The sequence below is a fragment of the Rhinolophus sinicus genome, chromosome 3 (genome assembly GCF_057876585.1).
Source record: "Rhinolophus sinicus isolate RSI-liver-muscle chromosome 3, RSI-T2T, whole genome shotgun sequence".
NCBI classification, from domain to species: domain Eukaryota; kingdom Metazoa; phylum Chordata; class Mammalia; order Chiroptera; family Rhinolophidae; genus Rhinolophus; species Rhinolophus sinicus.
Window position 1 is genome coordinate 148,725,309 of NC_142503.1, and position 19,067 is coordinate 148,744,375.

Genomic DNA, 19,067 nt, shown 5'->3' on the forward strand with positions numbered 1-19,067 from the left:
TTAATTACAAAATAATTATATTGCAGTCTTTTCTTTTTGCAGCCTAAATATCCTTTTTCCTGTATCCTGTAAAATGAGATAAAATCATAAAGATCCAATATCCAAAGCACCTTTTGGTGATGGTGTTCCTGGCTATTAGAAATCTCTCACTAAAAAGTGATGGAATATGTCTATTTTAGAGTAGCTACTTTCAGTTTATGGTTAAACTATAAAGTTCTTCATTCCACAAATGAAAATATATTTATAGCTGTTGAAACCAGTTTTTAATGCTTTAAGACTCACTCTAATGCGTATGCCATTTTTAAGAGTGATTAACACCTAATTTTATTTTGGCCTTTTCTCCATCATTTCTGCAATAATTTTTTTAAATGTTACTTCTAAAGTTTTATATTACTCAGCTCTTGAAAATATGAATTTTTTACATTGGTTTGGGAAAATTATGAATTGAAACTTTATTAACTTCAATTCAGAATAAATGACTATTGGTTCCCTTCAAATATTAATCACTGAAAAAAAAAATCACTAGACTGGGAAGGAAGAAATGAGTAATCAACTCATTTCTAGAGACAGGGAAAAGCAAGGGAGTTAATGGTATCAAGCTTTTTACTTAAAAAAAACAAAACGAAAAAAACTCCAAACAACCCATAGAGTTAAGCAGCCTTCTTTGACCAAGTTTATATTATCGCCTACAGAGCTGACATTCTCATCAATTTAGGTACATACACATCTATATATTTATCCATCTGTAGTGCTGAAACCAAAGTTAATTTATGTCATTTAGTGTTACTTTATATACAAATGCAGGCACATATAAAAATATAGATATCTAACAACTATTTGGCAAGTCTTAAGAATACTGGGCCCATTTACCAGAGCGAATTTATTCATGGATCACTTCATATTTTTTCGTTTTTACATCTTGAGTTTTGGTTTCTGCCCAAGTGAGCACTGCCAGCCTAGAATACGTGTGTGTGTGTGTGTGTGTGTGTGTGTGTGTGTGTGTGTGTATGTAAGTGAATTTAGGAAGTTATTTTGATTCCATTTTTATAATCTGGGATTTTCCAGCATTCCACTTCTGTGTCTTCACAATGTGTTTTAGGGAAAGACTGTTCTTTGATCCTCATTCCCAGCCCAAAAGATTGCATCTGTAACCCTTTGTTCCCATTCCCAAAGATTTAGACAAAATGCTGATGAGGGTTGAAGAGATCCTCTTGTAATGGACAAGAATAAGCCTTTCTTCCATCTTGTGTCCACTCAGAACGATCTCTATAGAACTGATACTCACCAAAACTCCTGACATTCTCACAGGATGTGATCTTATCCTTCAGATACATATACCCAAGATTCTTGAGTGAGCCAAGAGATTCTGATTCTTAGGAGACTCGCACTTCTATTAAAAGTCAGAACTGTTTAATGCCAACTGGTTCCAACAATAGGACCAATTAAGTGGTGAGCTCACCTAGATAGAAGTCTTTGCATATTCAGGTACAGTATCAGATAACAGCAGCTCTCTTTGGAGTTCTTGGTATTTTAAATAGCTCAGTTTTGAATCTAACTACCTGAAATCTTGAGTTACACTGTACTTCAAACGTCAGTTTTATCCTATTGTGACCCATTTTAACCTGATTTTATATAAACATGAGAACTCTATTGGCAATTGCTGTGTAACAAGCCACCTCAAAATTTAGTGTCTTAAAACTTAATTTGCTTTTACTTACAAGATTATAGTTCAGCTGGGCAGTTCTCATCTCCACTGAGTTCTTTATGCAAATGTAATCAGCTGCAGATGGGGTACACAGCTCTATTGACTTAAGCTGGGCCCTCTCGTTTGGGGTTCAGCTGGCTATAAGAGTTACCTCAGCTCTTCTATGTGCTCTTCCTTTCCAAAGGTGAGCTGGGGCTTGTTCACTTCGTGTGTGTAGGCAGGTTCCAAGAGGAGAGGGAGAGTGCAAGACCCAGTGAGGCCCAAACACAGAACTGGCACACTGTCACTTGCATCACATTCTTTTGGTCAGAGCAAGTCACAAACCCAGGCCAAATTCAAGAGATGAGAAATGAACTTCAGGCTTGTGTAGGGACTGGATACAAGAGGAGGAATAACTGCAGCCATTTTTCTTGCCTAATTTGAATTTCCGTCAGTCCAGTCCAAAAATAAGACTTAATTCTAGAAAACATACCTTCTGTGATTAGCTCTGATCCTTAATGAACTTAGCCTCAGTTTCCTTACCTGTAAAAGAAAGGTGCCATTGGTCTAGTAACAATGAAATTCTTAGACTGAACCTGTCATTTGTGCTGGTGTTTCCAGCACCTGCTATCAATTCTGAGTTAGGTGTCTGTTTTTTACCACAGTGGCCAACACAGACTTGCTTGTCTTTGGTAAGACCAGTTTTTCCATATGCTAATCATTTTATCAAAATCATTATCTACATTGCTTCAAAAGCCATTCCATAGTTTTTTTTTTTTAAATGGTTCCCCTTCCCTCTCTCCCATTTCCCCATCCCCAGAGGCAATCACTATGGTTATTTTGGTATTTATCTCTAAATAAAATGCTAATAATGCCCTTGAAGATCTTTGGTTTTGGTATTATCTATTGACTTCTCACTATGGAAGATGAAAATATAGCTTATTTCCTTAGCTAAGTAGCAACATGCAATTCTTGATACCTCCCTCTGTGCCCAGTACTCTCATTATGGCTTTTAATATTTCAGAGACTCCTCCCATTCCTCTGTACATCCATTCCAGAATTAAACCACCCCATGTTTTCCTCCTGTAAACACTGAAATCAAGTTGACACAGCTCCCCAAAAGAGTATTTAAAAATGAAAATGTTAACTCAGAAATACCTCTAATTGGTAGAGATTTTTTTCTTAACATTGGATTTTCTAATTGTCCTTGGCCAAACCAGGATGCGTCCTTGCTACCCGTTTGATGGGATTAGTAATGTACAGCCCCCAACTTTCCCATCTTCTTCGTTACAATGAACCTTACCTGGGTAAGAAGGAACTCATGAAGCATTGCTGAAGAATATAGGTTAACATATATCCAAAACTTAAAACGTGATTGTGTGTATCAAGGTAAATCATGACAAATAGGAGATATGGCTGAGTCAAGGAGGAGCCAACTCATGAGGGACCTTCTTATATACTCAAGTTTTTAGATTTCATCCAGCAGTAGTCAACTGGGACATAAAGTATTTAAAACACTATTAACAGTAATCTGATGAGAGTGATTTGATAAGAAACCAGTGTATTTTTTATTACATAAAATACATATTCATGGTACAAAAAAAACAAAACAAAACTCAACCATCAGTGTCATCCTCTAATCATCTAGCCTCACTCCCCAGAGATAATTATCACTTTCTTATAAATTCTTCTAGAAATTTTTTGTATACACTTTGAAATATCTTTTTGTAGGCCCAGATAACAGAAGCAAATTAAATATTCTGGGATGTTATTTAACATTTAGTAAGAGCTACTTTGTAAAATGAAGAGGTCTGCATTCTGACATGTAGTCACCAGGGTTCATACTAAACCCTTGTTCTCATGGAAATTACGAGGCTGAAAGAATTCTGTAAGTGGTTTTGTAGGACATATAGAAAACGTGTTCCCAGAATCTCCAGTAATTGGGGCGGGGGTTCTCATTTCATGTTAGGTAATGCTTATGTTACATGGTGGTGACTATCACATCTTGAAGCTAGCTCATTTTAGGGTGGATCCTTTTAATGAGAACTTCCTCTTATTATTTATATGTACAATTAAGTAGGCTTACTGGATGGCAGCTATTATGATCTTGTCAATTACCTCTTTAAATATTAAACCATACTATTTCCCTATAAGAAAACCATGGACTCTAGGCTTCTCTTGTGGCTCAATCTAGCATTCAAGCTGTATCTTTCCAACTCTCTTTGTAGCAACACCAGTTTCTGAAATCCCCTTGGGAAACTTCGATATATCACATGGTTTGAAAACCCTCAGTCTTCAAACTCAAAACTGTTCAACTGTTCCTTCTCTTCCCAACATTTTATTTCTCTAAATAGGGAGATTCATTTCTCACCGAAAGGATCCATCCTAAAATGAGCTAGCTTCAAAGTGAAAATCACCCCAAAGTAATGCAAGCATTACCTAAAAGACCTACCTCAGCACTGAAGAAGCTGGGAAGACAAGCACATTTTCTTGCAGCATTCTACCCAGAATGCCATTTTTATTACATTCACCACCTTGTATTCTAGTTTTGTGTATCAGTCACCTATACCATTGTATGCCTAATGCCATATAGTCTCTGATAAAACTTGAAATGAACCTTTAGTGAAGGAACAAATTGTTAATGAGTGAACCACTTTAGAGGCCCATGGTATACTTACTTGAATATACCTGAGAGCAGTTGTCTTCTGGGGCCTTGCTGGAGTAAGTTTTAATGTAGCTTCTTGTAATTTGAGCCCACTAGGTAGATTTAGTTTTTCCTGTCAATCCAGGGAAGCACTTTACTTACAAGTTGTTTTTGCTGGTCTTGTATCTGCGGCTGGAATTATTAGATGGCAGAATTTTGGGAATCCTACCTCAATTTCTACTAAAGCTAATTCTAGTTCTCATTCTCTCTAGTACATTCCTAATTTTACCATTTCAAAATGGATTTACATCTCCAAAATATTACAAATTTAGGTTTAAGTTCTAAATTTTATTCATGTTCAATTATCTTTAGTGACTGAGCCAAGCTAAGACAGCTGATAGCAGTCAACCAGGTACAGTCATGGAAAATGTGCCTTGGCCTCAGTGGGAATTAGTGCTAAAATTTCAGGCAAGCCATAGATTGGACCCTGGGTACCCAGATTCCCAAAGAACTATTATCTAGATCCGTGGGTACAGACAGTGCATGTGGAATATGAACCTAATCTCAGAAAGTTTACTAATAACCTTAGTCTTTTCCAGTGCAAAGGCCTGTTCTTTGATGATATTTTCAACAGATCCTACTGTGTTCATTATCAGTGGCTATTGCTAGAGAGTAGAACCATGGGAGGGGGACAGGGACTTTTACTTTTCATTTACCCTTCCGTTTGTTCTACTAGATTTTTGGGGTTTTTTTGCCACACGCAAGAATTACTTTTACAAATTAAAAAACTGTTCAGCATCTCCAAATTGTCCAACTCTATAGTGGAAACAATTCCTCTTCTTCTAGCAAAAAGAGATCCATGCCACCACTCATAGAGAATATTGAAAATCTCCCAGGAGCCCAGCGATATATTTCTCTAAGAGGACATTCTGCTATACTTCCCCAGAATTATTGAGACTTGTATGTACAGTCCATTACTGGTGCTTGGGAGATTAAAGAGGATAAATGGCATAAAGTCCTATTATTTAGCAACTACTTTGTACCAGGACAGGCACTAGACATACCTTTTTTTCTAATACTTGAAAAGGTACTGTTATCCCGTTTGCAGATGGGGAAGCTAATGCTCAGCAAAGTAAGCAGCGTGTGCCAGAGCAAGAATTCAAATCTGGGTCTGTTGGACTCCCTAGCCATCTTTCCACTTTTCCTTTTTCTAGAAGAAAGTCAAGACCTAGATAACATGGACAATGATAGGGAATGGTCAGAGAAATTATAAAGATGACCTACTGCATGTGTCTTGTTTGTCCATAACAGCATTATAGCTGTGCTACTTACACAAAAGATTACAAACGTATTTGCAGTGAACATTTGTTTAGCTAGAAAACAAGATCGCCAGTGTTCTGATTAAACATGTCATGTCTACCTTCATGCAGGGTATTCACTAAATCACCTGAAAACATGGAAGAAACCAGCTCTAAGTTTCCTGTTTTTATCAAATATGCTCCTCGCTCTCTATACTGGTTTAGTTCATCAACGAGGCACTCTTGATGTCATGACTCACATTCAAGAACTCCGTTACAACAATCCCCACAAATCTGCAGCTTCCATATTTGTAATGATGCCTTGCCACTCTACTCCTTTTTATAGGTAATAAAAGTTGTTCCACTATATGCTATTAAGAAAATGAAGCTACTTTAAAATTCCTTTCAGATTCCTGGATTTAAATTGACCATTGATCAAATATAAGAAATTTGAAACTCCGTATTTATTTACTGATAAATTTTTAAAACCATTTGAACTATGTCAATGAAAATCATATACTTTTAACTTTAATATCCTTTTTTAAAGAAATTTAAACTTACATTTAGATCATCTGATTTAAATATAGTATAAAATATTTGATAGGTTATTTGATGGTAGTCTTAGTAAAGAAATTATCATTGATCTTACTACTGATAGCTTTTTCTCAGTTGTTTCTGCTTTCCCCTTGAAGCAAGACCCTCATCTCCAAAATTGTAAAAGTCATGAAATATTAGGTCAGTGTAAAGTTACACTATGCATTTCGTAAATAAAATAAGTATCTGTTACGTATTTTTAAATTTTTCCTGAGGCAAAGTTATAAATATGGTCCAAGTAACTGGTCTATGCTGACGTAATTCATCAGTCCATCTTTTTTATGTATATCCTAGTCTTTCTATGCCATTAATAAACCCACAACTTATTTGGATGTTAATCGGTGAACATATATAAATAAGTAAGAACAAAAACAAAAACCCCACAGGAAAAACTTGTCATTTAAGGATGTGATCCATCCCCTTCCAGAGCAGAAAGGGAAGAGAGCAACAATCCTTTGTGGTTCGTGACCAGTTTTCTCCCTCGCCAAATAAACCTATGGGGAATTACTCTCTTATTAACAAGTAACTACCTGGTCCCAATGGTCCCTTTCATTCCTGGAAGACCATGCCAATGTTAGAGAATACTGAGTCCCCCAAGCTGCTGACCTACCCTCCCACCTTGAAATGGAGCTTCCTGCTTTAGTTTGGACTTGCGGGTTAATGCTGCTGCTGCACAGGTACATGGTGTAAGATCAGATTCTCCATCTTTGAGAAAACTGCATTAAAGGCCTGCTTCTTCACCTGAATTGGAACTCAGTTTAGATTCCAACTTCATATTCTGTTATGTGAACATGATGTATCTTAAAAGAAATGTGAAAACTTTCACTTTTTTTAAAAAACTTGTTCTAACAATAATGTTAACTTTCTTTTCATAGCCATGTCCACTACCCACTTCCAATGAGATTTCTCCAGTGTCCCCCAGACCTGACTGGAAAAAGTCAGTATCTTGATGAAGCAGATATATTTTATCTAAATCCCTTAAACTGGTTGTATAAAGAATTTCCCAACAATTCAACAATGCCTACTCACTTGATCATCTTCAGTGTTTTGGAGGAGGTAAGGAAACATGAAAAAAGGGAAAACGGTATTTTTATTTCACCTTAAGTTTAGCAAACACTCAGGTAAATAGACAACATAACTTTTTTATGGTCCATGTTAACCCCCATATTTTGTAACTGGTCTTTTACCCTAGTCAAAATCAGCCCTAGTTTTTTATATATACTGGGGGTGCTATTTTGTATACAAGTGGACACTTTGGTCAGCGTTGCTCAAGCAGTTTGCCATAATCAAGAGTGCCTGGACACTGATGGTAACCACTTTGAGCACCTCTTGTAATTGCAGAAGTCAAACGTGTCTTGTATTCATCTAGTTATTGGTATATATTGAGTATTACAATTTTAATAGTTTTCCTTTTTTAAATGTGTATACATTTTTTGGCACCCTCTGTATATATATAGAGATATCTATATAGAGAGAGTTATGTATAGATGTGTGTGTATATATATGTATATATGTAATATATATATTCATATATATAATATATATTACTTACCATGAGTTAATATAAGAAACTGCATTGTTTTTATTTTTTAAAAGTTGTAGAGGTGCAAATCAGAATAAGCCATTCTGAATAAAGAAGTTGTGGTATATATACACAATGGAATACTATTCGGCGGTAAGAAAAGATGAAATAGTACCATTTGTGACAACATGGATGGATCTTGAGATTATTATGCTAGGCAAAATAAGTCAGACAGAAAAGGTAGAGAACCATGTCATTTCACTGATATGTAGTATATAAAATTGAAAACAACAAAAGAACAAGACAAACAAATGAAGGAACAAAAACTTAGAGACATACACAATAGTTTAGGGGTTACCAGAGGATAAGGGGGAAGGGGGGCTCTAGAAGAGAGTAAACGGGGTCTAATATATGGTGATGGAAAGAGAACTGACTCTGGGTGGTGAACACACAATGTGAGATATAATGTATTACGGAATTGTACACCCGAAATCTATGTAACTTTACTAACAATTGTCACCCCAGTAAACTTTAATTTAAAAAAAAGCCATTCTAAAATTTTTGAAACAGCACTTAGCAAAATGTAGCCTTTATTTACTTAAACGTTTATTTAATTCTAGGAAATAAATGCTTTCCTAATTTCAAGAAACTACGAGAGAACTGCTGTTTTCTTCCACACTCACTTGCCAGAGGGTCGAACTGGAAGTCACATATACGTCTATGAACGGAAATTAAAAGGGAAACTCAACAGAAGATGAAATTCTGAACTGTGTTTAGTTTTCCCAGAGAAATAGGTACTGCTGGGCAGAAATATTCAGATGCTGCTTAAAATACTCTAGTAAACACTGAGTAAGATTCATGGAACTAGCAAAAAACCACTATGAACTGCTTTACCAAATCGTACTACTGGGAAATGTATGTTTGAAAAATACCAAAAAGGATAAAATCGTATATTAACACTAAAAAGGATAAAATCGTATATTAACACCATAAAATGCCAGATTTTAAATAAAGACCTTTAGTTTTCCTCATGGCGTAGTTTTATTGTTTCTTCCACAATATTCATATGTGCAAGAAATTTCACAACAGAACAAGTCAGCAAGCTCATAAGAAGGCAGCAAATTCTTCACAAGTCAACGGGCTCTTGAACCCACAAAAAGACAAGAAGCAAAAGTAAGATTATAAAATGTTAAAGAAGAAATTCCATCACAATGTACTCATTTCAAGCTCTACTGCAAATTTAACACAAATATCAGTGTTAATTACACTTTGTCATGTATGATTTGAGCCTGCTTTAAGCTCATACACTGAAAGGAAGTCTCATTTCATGCACACAATTTGTTGCATGCCTGGCTTCCTTAAAACTACAGTTCAACATTTCCAGTGCCAAAAAATATTCAGCAAAGCTAAACTACAGAAAAATGCAGGTTAGTAAGCTTTTGCTTGATGCTTCTGAGTAATAATATAGTCATCAAACTGATCTTAGAAATGATAAAAAAGACATTGTTATCTTCATAATTTCATCTTAGTTTCAACACAAAACATTGTAGAAAGCATTTATGTTACAATTTTCTAATTTAACTTAATTATGATGGTCAATATTTAGGATCAAAAGGTAACTGCCCCAATTCTATTTCAAGATTTGCCATGTGTCTTCCATTAGTGCGACCATATTTATGCCATTTACCTTCCCTTTTATAAGGTTGTGGCTGAGGGTGCTTCTGCTCTTGTTTTCGATGCCTGGAGTTTTCAATATTTACCATACGTTGCTTTTTATCTGGTCGACTGAAAGCAGTAAACACATTTTTCATCTATGTTAGAGTTAAATTTATTTAAACAAGAAACAATTTTAATGTTTGTCTCCATTAATCTATTATCTGAACACTCAGAAAAAGGATGTTAAATTAATCTGACGTATAATCTTAGTATAACCATGCCAAAGATCATTACACTTTTATCCTACAGGAAAAAAAAAGACAAACATAACTACTGGCAAAAAAGGGAAACACAACAGATAAAAAACAAATGTGATAATAAAATAATGAGATATGTTTCCATTATTTTTCTCGCTTTCCTGTAAAAATCAATCCCTCCACAATGGCTTCATCCCTCAGCAGGAATATGTATACATATCTCTTACAAATACAACAAAATCTCTTTTTCTCTCTTACAGCTAAGGTTCATAATGTCAACATTTACTGCTTTCCTCAACCTCTATAATCAAGCTCTGTCACTCACTGAAACAAATAGTCCATAATGCCATCAGGCTTGTCACTACTTACAACAGTCCACAAGACCACCTATGGCCACCCAATTCCCCCAAGAATGTTTGTCTTTTGTTTTTTCTTAAGCATTTGACACACCTATATCTTTTACTTGAGATCACTGAATTTTCATGCCACTCTCTGGTCTTATCATTCTCAGCTTTCTTTTCTTACAATCCCTTAGACGTTGGAGTTCCCCAGGAGTCTATTAAAAACCTCCAGCTTAGTGTCTGTCTCTGTCTCTGTTACCGAGTCTGGGCTAAAGAGACAGTCATATGACAACTAATAGCCAACTAATCCTCTCCGTTTGGATGTCAATAGGTACCTCCAAGCACAATTCTCATTTCCAATTCCCCTTAACCGAAACCTCTGGCATTCCTTAGCTTAGTGATATCACTATCCAACCAGTGACCCAACTCAGAAATCTGGAAATCAATGTTACTTTCTACATCTTTCATAAATACTACCAATTTTACTTACTACAGTATATGTTATTCAAATCGATCTTCTCCTTTCCACTCCTACTGATCAGATCATGTCTGTATTGTTTTAAAGACCACCTTCTAGCTCCTAACCTCACCCTTCCCAACCAATCGTCCAGGCTGCTGCCAGCGATCCAAAATGCAACAAAGCAAGTCTTTGAGCATTAAATGAGGTTTTCACGATCTGAGTATTTTCTTCTATTCAAACTCTAGCACTACGTGGCCTCCCTAAAGTGGCATGTCTTCACATCTCTTAACCAAAGTTCCCTCTGAGTAGAATGTCCTACCCTATCAAGCTGGCAAAATCATTTCTCCTTCAAAAGCCAGTTTATAAAAAGTAGTTCAGTTCAAAGGCCACCTCACTCATGAAGCCTATTCAAACATCTCCAGACTGAGGCCACTATATACTATGCCTCTACACCTCCATTTCATTAATTTATCTAACTCTCCAAAAGCTTGTGAACTCCGTTACAGCTAGAATTTTTCATTTGTTTCCTCAGGGCAGCCTCACAGTGCTTTGCTTATTACAAGCACTAAATATTTGGTTAACAACTAAAGATACCAGAATCAGTCTCATTATTTTATAGACACATTTATTCAAAAAGATATATAACTATCTCAAAAATAAAAATACTGCTAATATTTGAAAATTAGGCAAGTTTCATGTTACAGAGTATAAAGCTGATAAGCAATGGATACAAAGTTATTTTTTAAAGTTATGTATAAAGCACACACGTTAGAACTTGTGGCTTACTAAGTTTGCTTCTTGGATCATGCCTCTCCATTATTAACAATAATTCTGTACTAAGTGTATTAAATATAATTTAGCTGGTAAATGGAATACACAGATAAAAATATGTGGGACATCCAAATTGTTACATATGAGCTCTTCTGAGTTCTGAATGAAATTAGTATTGTTCACTCTCAACCTCCCAAAGTAAATAAATTTAAGAGTAAAAGAAAATAATTTCACTTAAGGTGACTATCTTTTCATATATACTAAAATGAAAACAATAGGCTAATAGGATTTATATATATTTAACTGATTTTAAAGGTAGAAATTAAACCATTTGCTCAAGTCAAACCAATTACATGAAATTTTCAGTTTTTAATAAGCTATTAACTTAAAATTATCTGTCAATTTAATTTATTCTAAATTTTCTGGCAATAAAGTACTTTTACAAATAGTACTTTTTTAAAAAAAAAAAGTACTTTACAAATAGTAACATTCCAAGAAACTTATCAAATGATAAAATGCTATCCAATCTATAAACTGTTAAAAACTATTATAATAACATGGTGCTATATAAACCGACCTGGGTCCATATGGAGGGGGAAAAGTGTGACCAAAGAAGTATCTGTATATATATCCATCGAACTTCTCAAACACTCCATCATTATCTACTTGGTATTCCTTCATGTCTTTAAGATAATCTTTAACATCATTAACAAAGTCAGTGAAGAGCTTCTGATCATGTATAAAGACACCATGTATGAAAAACTTATTGATGAATTGATCAAGTTCTTTCCAATGATGAAAACTATGCAATTTTTCTAGTAAGTACCTTTCCATTAACTCTCTAAATTCATCTATCCTTACAGGATTCAACACTTTCATATTAAAAAGGTTAATGGACTCCTGTTGAGCACATTCAAATACACCAGAACAAGCCTTTCTGAAAGAATTGTAATTTTCACTACAGCCATGCTCAGCACTGCATTTCTGTGAATTTGTGTTTTTTCCGAATTCTTCAAAGTGAATTGGCTTTTCTTTCCTTCCCTCTCTTTGCACAGTAGGGCCTCTACTATTCTGGTTTTGTGTACGTGCCTTATACTGTGGATGTAAATATTCACTAAAAACTGTTGGTTTTTTAGCTGCTCCTTCTTTTGTAGCACCAAATCTTTTACTGCCCTTTTCATCAAAGATATTCTTGGTGGTGTCTTTGAAATGCCTGAAAGTGGATTTAACTGAATCTGAGAATTTTTTCAGATTTTCTTTCACAGCTTCTTTAGCCTGCTTAATTTTTTCTTTATGATGTCTCACAAACTCCTTGGTAGAATTCTTCATGGCATCAAATGTTTCCTTAACTGAACCCAAAAGAGTTTCCTTTGACTTATTTTTAGCCCTGTGGTTTCCTCTACTCCCTTTCTTTTTTCCATCAGTTTCTTGTTTTCCATTTTGATCTTTTGCCTCAATATATAGTCTTTCCCACAAATCAGAACGCTGCTGTTCAAAGTTTAGCTTCCGCTCCAGCTCAGTGAGTCTTTCACGTAATTTTTCTACTTCCTTTTTCTCAGTCAATACATTGGGAGAGTCTGGGTTGCCGTATGACTGACTAGCGCTTAACTGCTGAAGTTCCACCCTTAAAGCCATGGTTTTTAGTCGTTCTCTCTCCAGTTCCCTCCTTAGCATCTTTGCTTCCGCCAATAGAGTCTCCCTTTGATTAAGGAAGCTGTATGTTTTCTGCTTTTCTTCTTTCAAATGCTGCTTAAGTTTCTGATTTTCTGTAACTAATTCAGTACTTGTCCCTTTATCTTCCAATATCCTAATCTGTTCTCTTAGTTTCCTTAACTCGTCCTGCAATGAAGACAAGGCTTTTTCTTCCTTCTCCAGAGATATTCTTAAATACTCATTTTCTGTATCAAGGTTCTTTTTCTGAGTTTCAAAGGACATCTTCTCTGCTTCAGTAAGGGTCCAACATCTTGCAAGGTTTTCCTTCAGTGACTAAATTTTTTTGAAAGAGAAGAAAAATGTCAAGTGCTTTAAAAGCTGAATTTAAATCTTTAAGATGTAACAAACACTGCATAAATGCTTAGTGTCTATTTCTGCAGAGACTATCCTTTATGTAGTTTTATCAGTATAGAAAAAAATTGGAAAATACAAGGTTCATATGCAAGAAAATACACAGCAAAGAGCTACATCAAAGTAAGAACATAGCATGTTCAAAGAATTTAAAGGCAGGAAAAAATTAGCTAGAATTTGGTTTACCCCTAAGATTCTAAAAACAGAGATGGGGTACTTCTGGTTAGTGTTTCCCATAGTCGTATGAAATCTTTACTGGTCTAGGCCCATTTAGAAGTTAGGAGAAAAGGAGATAGGTCTTCTGTTGACTACAGGACTCCAATCTCTCCTGAGAAGGCTCCAAGAGAGACCTTAAACAGGACTACAAGGCTTCTCGGATCCTTGGGTGAGGGAGGTTATCTTTAAAAGTAGAATTACAGCTAGAGATGACTTTAGGCTTCAAAATATTATTTTTATATTCACTGCAGTCTTAGAAGGAAAAATTTTTCAATAATCTTTGTCCCATTTGAAACATCTTAGTCCTATGTAAATTAATACCTCCAAGTAAATTTTGGTATATCATATAATTTCTCCTGCCCTTTAGAGGACTGAGTCTTGGTAACATTTATAACTAATTCCCCCAATTTCAAATAATCTTCGGAAGAAACTGTTACCAGATTAGCAATATAATTCCAAGGTCAACATCCTGATACAAGAAATCATGTTCAACCAGGTTTACAGAATTTTGTTGCAGTTCAAGGTAGCCTCGAGTGGTCTGATTTTTCTTTCAATGTATGTACTAGTAACAAACTTAACCAAAACAGCAAGAAATTAATGTTTCTACAGGTTAATGGTTATAGCCTATCTGGTCAGTTAAAATATCTTATGTATAAATCAGAAAATAATAATTAAATTTTGCTTAATTTACCACAGATATGCCTATCCCATTTGAATCAGATCAGAAAAATACCAGATTTTCAGAATTTTTTTTTTTTAAAAAAAGTCTTTTAAGAGAGTGAGAGTATTTTCTACTTGAAAAATAACTATCTGAAATGGATGGCTCATTAATCTTCAGAGAAATTTCAAGTTTCATTACAGTCATTTCATCTGCAGTGTGAGGGAAAACAAGTTTCATCTACCCAACAGAAGGAGCCTGTGGAATACAACAGAGGCATTATACTTAAATGCACAGGAGGCCACAGAATGACCGGAGGGCACAATATTCCACAGCCAGTAAATGCCATATTCTTGAATTAAGTGACTGATAAGCACATCCTGGGCAGGTCTTCCATGAAGATCTTCAAAATCCAAACTACATTTAACAGCTACACTTAACAAGAGCTCTGCAAGATCTGACTCAGTAAAGATCTGTGCAGGCCCAGTCTCCTAAAAGCCAATAATAGTCTATGGAACTAGAAACCAGAGTGGAAGAAGAAGATGGTTACTTGTTTGAAAATATCATCTGATCAAGGTAGGAAAAGCTACACGATTTACAATTAACCTCAGCAGTCCCTCTCTAAACAATACAATTCAGACATCAAGTGAGATTCTGTCTTCCAAACAAATGTAATCATAACCCTATAAGGGATACATACATAAATTAAGTGTGAAGGAAATTTGGGGGAATTGAAGGAAAAAGGAACAGTTTACTTTCCTTCCCTAAGTTTCTCTACAATACCTACACCCTTTCCCAGGGTAGAACTAGATAGGAGACCAGCTATGTTGCTGGTCCTCATAAACCCACAAACATATTAGGCAACTGGACAGAATGAACAATACAGTCCTGCTGGAGGCTTAGGGGAGTTTTAGGTAGGAAAATATAACATGATCTGTCTTCCATCAGAACTAATAAGAAACTAGAGGAAAAATGTTCGTTATTTTCCTTGCTTAAGGGAAGAGCTTAGGCTACAAACTCTACTTCTCTTTCTCTCACTGAAAATGTTCTGCTCAGCTCTGTAAAAATGAAATTACTAATAACAATGGTTTACATGTATATATATATATAAAAAAATCAATTTAAAATGTTAATTATAAGTGATTAGTACTAACATCTTCAAAGTCATATAAATGGAATTAAATTCAGCTCTGCTAGTTACTAGCCTTGGGAAAGTTACTTAACTTTTTTGAACCTCTTTCCAGTCTTTAAAAATGAAGTTAATACTTACTCAATTCATAGGACTGTGGTGAGAAATAAGAGAAATACTGTATGTGAGATACTCACAAAAGTGACTAGGATATAGCAAGTAGTCAATCAACAATTATCAATATTATTACTGATTTACTAATCTCCACTGTACTTGTATCTGCATAGCAAAGTTATTGGCTAACAATTATTTTTAAATAAAATTTATCAGTAATACACACCTTATAATCTATAACAGACTCTTGTTCCTGTTGGCATTGGGAAAGATAATCCTTCATATCATTCAATTCATCTTCATGTATCTTTCTGACTAACTGTTGACGCTCCTGAATCTGAATTGTGCCTAAAAATAAAAATTTTCATTAGACATATAACATAAATGTTATGATTAGCAATATTTTAAAATATAAAATAAACATTTAAGCTGCATATAGTTAACTAATCTAGACAGGATCATTTTCTTAAAAATATCAGCATTTCACAGTTCTCTATAAATTCTGAATATATAAACAAGAATAAGTAAAACATCATGGTGTCATTTATCAAGTGGTGGTGGATGTATGTTAATGTAATAAAACAGGATAAGTAGGTTAATATATTTTTTTATTTTATTTAGCATACACCCAGAAATATTTAAGCAGTTCACTATCCTTTTGGTTCAAACAAGCCAGCCCACATTACCCTAACAAAGAAAACAATCTATGTAATGTTTTTATCTTACTATATTGAAGGCACTCAAGATGGCTGTTTTTGAGGGATCTCTGAGGTACATAAAGTGTTACATTCCCCCAGACAGAAAAAGAGAAACCATGAAGTCTGTTAACAGATTATAAAAACAAAAATGTCTATTTTTTTCTCACTGTATCTTGCCTGAATGATGTAATACAAACTCAAGAGGTATAGCAAGGAAAATAATTGGCTAATTGTGACTACCCACTATTCTCAAAGCCAAATCTTTTAAGAATCCTGCACCGGTTAGGTCTGTACTAAAGTACTACTGTCTCTATCCCAGCAGTGATAAAGGAATCTTAAACCCACTAGGACACTCTATATTTTCACCTTAAAAAATCAAAATGTTAATTTGCCAACACATGCTGTTCATATGCTGCTACAACATGCTTCATGCATGAGAGAAAAACAAAACACTAAATCGAAAATAAGGCAAAAAGCATGACAACCTTAATACTACATCTACTGAGTGGCATGGCATTACGTAAAGCTATCACAGAATTTTGTGATGAAAGGATATAAGAATAGTTTACTATTTCTTCTCTTACTGCTAAAAAAATTAATTTTTAATTTCAATACACATTGAAAAATACTAAAAACTTTTGCCAAATTAGACAACGGTTACCACTTAACAGCTGATATTGTTAGTATTCATTTCCTTCCTTAAATTTTCTGACTTATAAAAGCATGGCAAATATGTTTCAATATTACTCAACAGAATCCAGATATTTTTAAATGTTGAAATAAATACATCTGTGGTTCTCAGAGTGACAGAAAATCGATCTCTTTTGAATGAATTCCTTTGGCCACTGGAAAATAACCTAAAACCAGGTGTTGAGATCTGAACTGGCAATGCTACTACATAGCATATATTTGATGAGTGTCTCTGTGTAGCCTTTATCAATCTCACTGTTGGTTTTTCGTTGTCTTCCCCTACATCTTCAGCTGCCTAACTATAAAGTGTTACTGCCCAAAGCACCATCTTTGGCCTTCTGGTCATGTGTACAAGCCCACCTGTATTAATCACTTTAACACTGTCAGTTTTTGCTGTCACTGCTGTAAGGCTTCTGCAGATAGAGTCCTAACCTCACCAGAGCTTCCAGCCAATATATCTAGCTGCCTGTTGGGCATCTTCATGAAAAGAAAAAAAAAAAAAATCGAACTTCAACAGCTGCTCTAAACCATTCTAGAATAAAGCTAGGTAAAAACAAACCAAACTAGCTCACCATCTATCATCTAACAAAACTTTTTCCAGTAACACCCCCACTTCCAAAAGTAAAGCAGCTACCCACACCTCCTTTCAATTTAAAAAATAAACCACCGATAGCTCATGTATCCCAGTTCAAAGCCGTTATCCTTCATTATTTCACTGTCCCCTATTTCCTCAACCTTCTCTCCGTCCCCACCATCACTGTAATTGTTAAGGGCCTCATCACTGAATATCAAAATTACAAAACCTCCCAGCTGACTGTTCTGATTTTTTCCCATACCATTTTCCTTCCTGTACTTTTCCTCTTAAAATTACTGGTCACTCTACAAATCAGACTCTCCTACCCAGATTCCAAGATGTTTTATAATATAATAGCATCCCACAGATTCCAAATTTATACTCCATTATTTCTAAATGTCAATTTTGCTATAGACCAGGCAGTCTTCTCACTACTCCCAAACCGACCCAAGTTTATTTTCAGGTCATCAGATTCTCCATTACCGGAATGTTCCTCTTTCCTTCCACCTAGCATCAGCAAAATAAAACCAGACACAACTCAAATCCTACCAGCTCCAGGATGACTCATAAGTATAGCATTTGAGCTATAATCTATATCCATGCTACATAATGTAGCACCTACTTATATTGTTATCTTGTCTGAAGAGCAGGGCAGGCTATCAATATGTAAAGCAACTTCTTGAGAAAACCGAATCAACTGAACTCCACTGATGATTTAGAATATGGATAGTCTATGAGCAAAGAAAAAGTAAGGAAGATCGGTAGGTGCTTCATACATGAAGATTTTTCTTTAAACTTCTGTAAGTACTTTCAGAACCCAAAGCAGTCCCAAATACCTATAGTACAATTCTTTTACTATCCTCAGTCATACCAGTTTTCTCTTCTTTCCAGGATAGATCTGAAACTCCAAATTTACACGAAGCCAAGATTGGTGAATGTTCTAAGTGACTCACTTAGTATTACATTTTTGTTAAATGATTAAAGTAAGGTATTTTGCCATGTATACTGCATTCCTGTGTATAATGCACACCCATGTTTTTGTGCCAAACTTTCAGGGAAAACTTTCATTTTAATTTTTCACTTCAGATTTTTACTTGTTTACATTCAGGTACTTGTTTTTTGTACTATAAATGAATTTTAGCATTTATTTTTTAACATATTGTGGTACAAGAAATTTTATGTAACAAATAATTACATGACACAAGAACAGATACAAGGTACAAGAAATTTTATGTACTGGTAACAAATTTACAATATTTATGCATCATAGATAGCCAAGAACTCTTTGTCGTTGCAAGTTCGTCATAAATTCAACAAAACCGATAATCGTATTTCAGGATATTATTTTGCATACGGATATCGTTACTGATTTCTAGAGTTACACTTTTAACTCATAAGCATAAATAAAAGAATTAAAAACATTTATATAGATACAGAATTAGTACTAACTTATATATGCTCATCCTTATTTTTCCCTCACAAGCTTGGGTAAAAAAGTGCACATTATACACAGCAAAATACAGGAAATGACTGATTACGGGAGTGCAATGAATGACTCCAAGGTGCATGAGAAATTCAAACTGGCTCTGAAGTCAACTCTAAAGAGCTCTTAAAGTGTTGAGATTAGTGCCAGAATTAAGAATTTACATGAAATCCTTTAAATAGTGACCTTGAATAGCTAAATCATTCAGGAAAGT

At 34.9% G+C, this 19,067-nt stretch overlaps 2 protein-coding genes across 8 annotated transcripts in view; one reads left to right on the top strand and one right to left on the bottom strand.

The window, feature by feature from the left end:
- Positions 1-8,773, top strand: part of PIGB (phosphatidylinositol glycan anchor biosynthesis class B) — a 28,835-nt gene extending 20,062 nt beyond the window's left edge. For both annotated transcript variants that reach the window (XM_088797218.1, XM_088797219.1), the window contains exons 10-12: positions 5,759-5,972; positions 7,096-7,276; positions 8,363-8,773. In XM_088797218.1, the coding sequence (XP_088653344.1) occupies positions 5,759-5,972; positions 7,096-7,276; positions 8,363-8,500 (533 nt within the window). In that variant the 3' untranslated portion in view covers positions 8,501-8,773. The remainder of the gene's footprint in view (positions 1-5,758; positions 5,973-7,095; positions 7,277-8,362) is intronic.
- Positions 8,760-19,067, bottom strand: part of CCPG1 (cell cycle progression 1) — a 33,982-nt gene continuing 23,674 nt past the window's right edge. For all 6 annotated transcript variants that reach the window (XM_074327716.2, XM_019732275.3, XM_019732271.3 and 3 more), the window contains 3 exons: positions 15,635-15,756; positions 11,805-13,213; positions 8,760-9,527 (listed from right to left, as the gene is read on the bottom strand). In XM_074327716.2, coding sequence (XP_074183817.1) covers positions 9,338-9,527; positions 11,805-13,213; positions 15,635-15,756 — 1,721 coding nt within the window. In that variant the 3' untranslated portion in view covers positions 8,760-9,337. The remainder of the gene's footprint in view (positions 9,528-11,804; positions 13,214-15,634; positions 15,757-19,067) is intronic.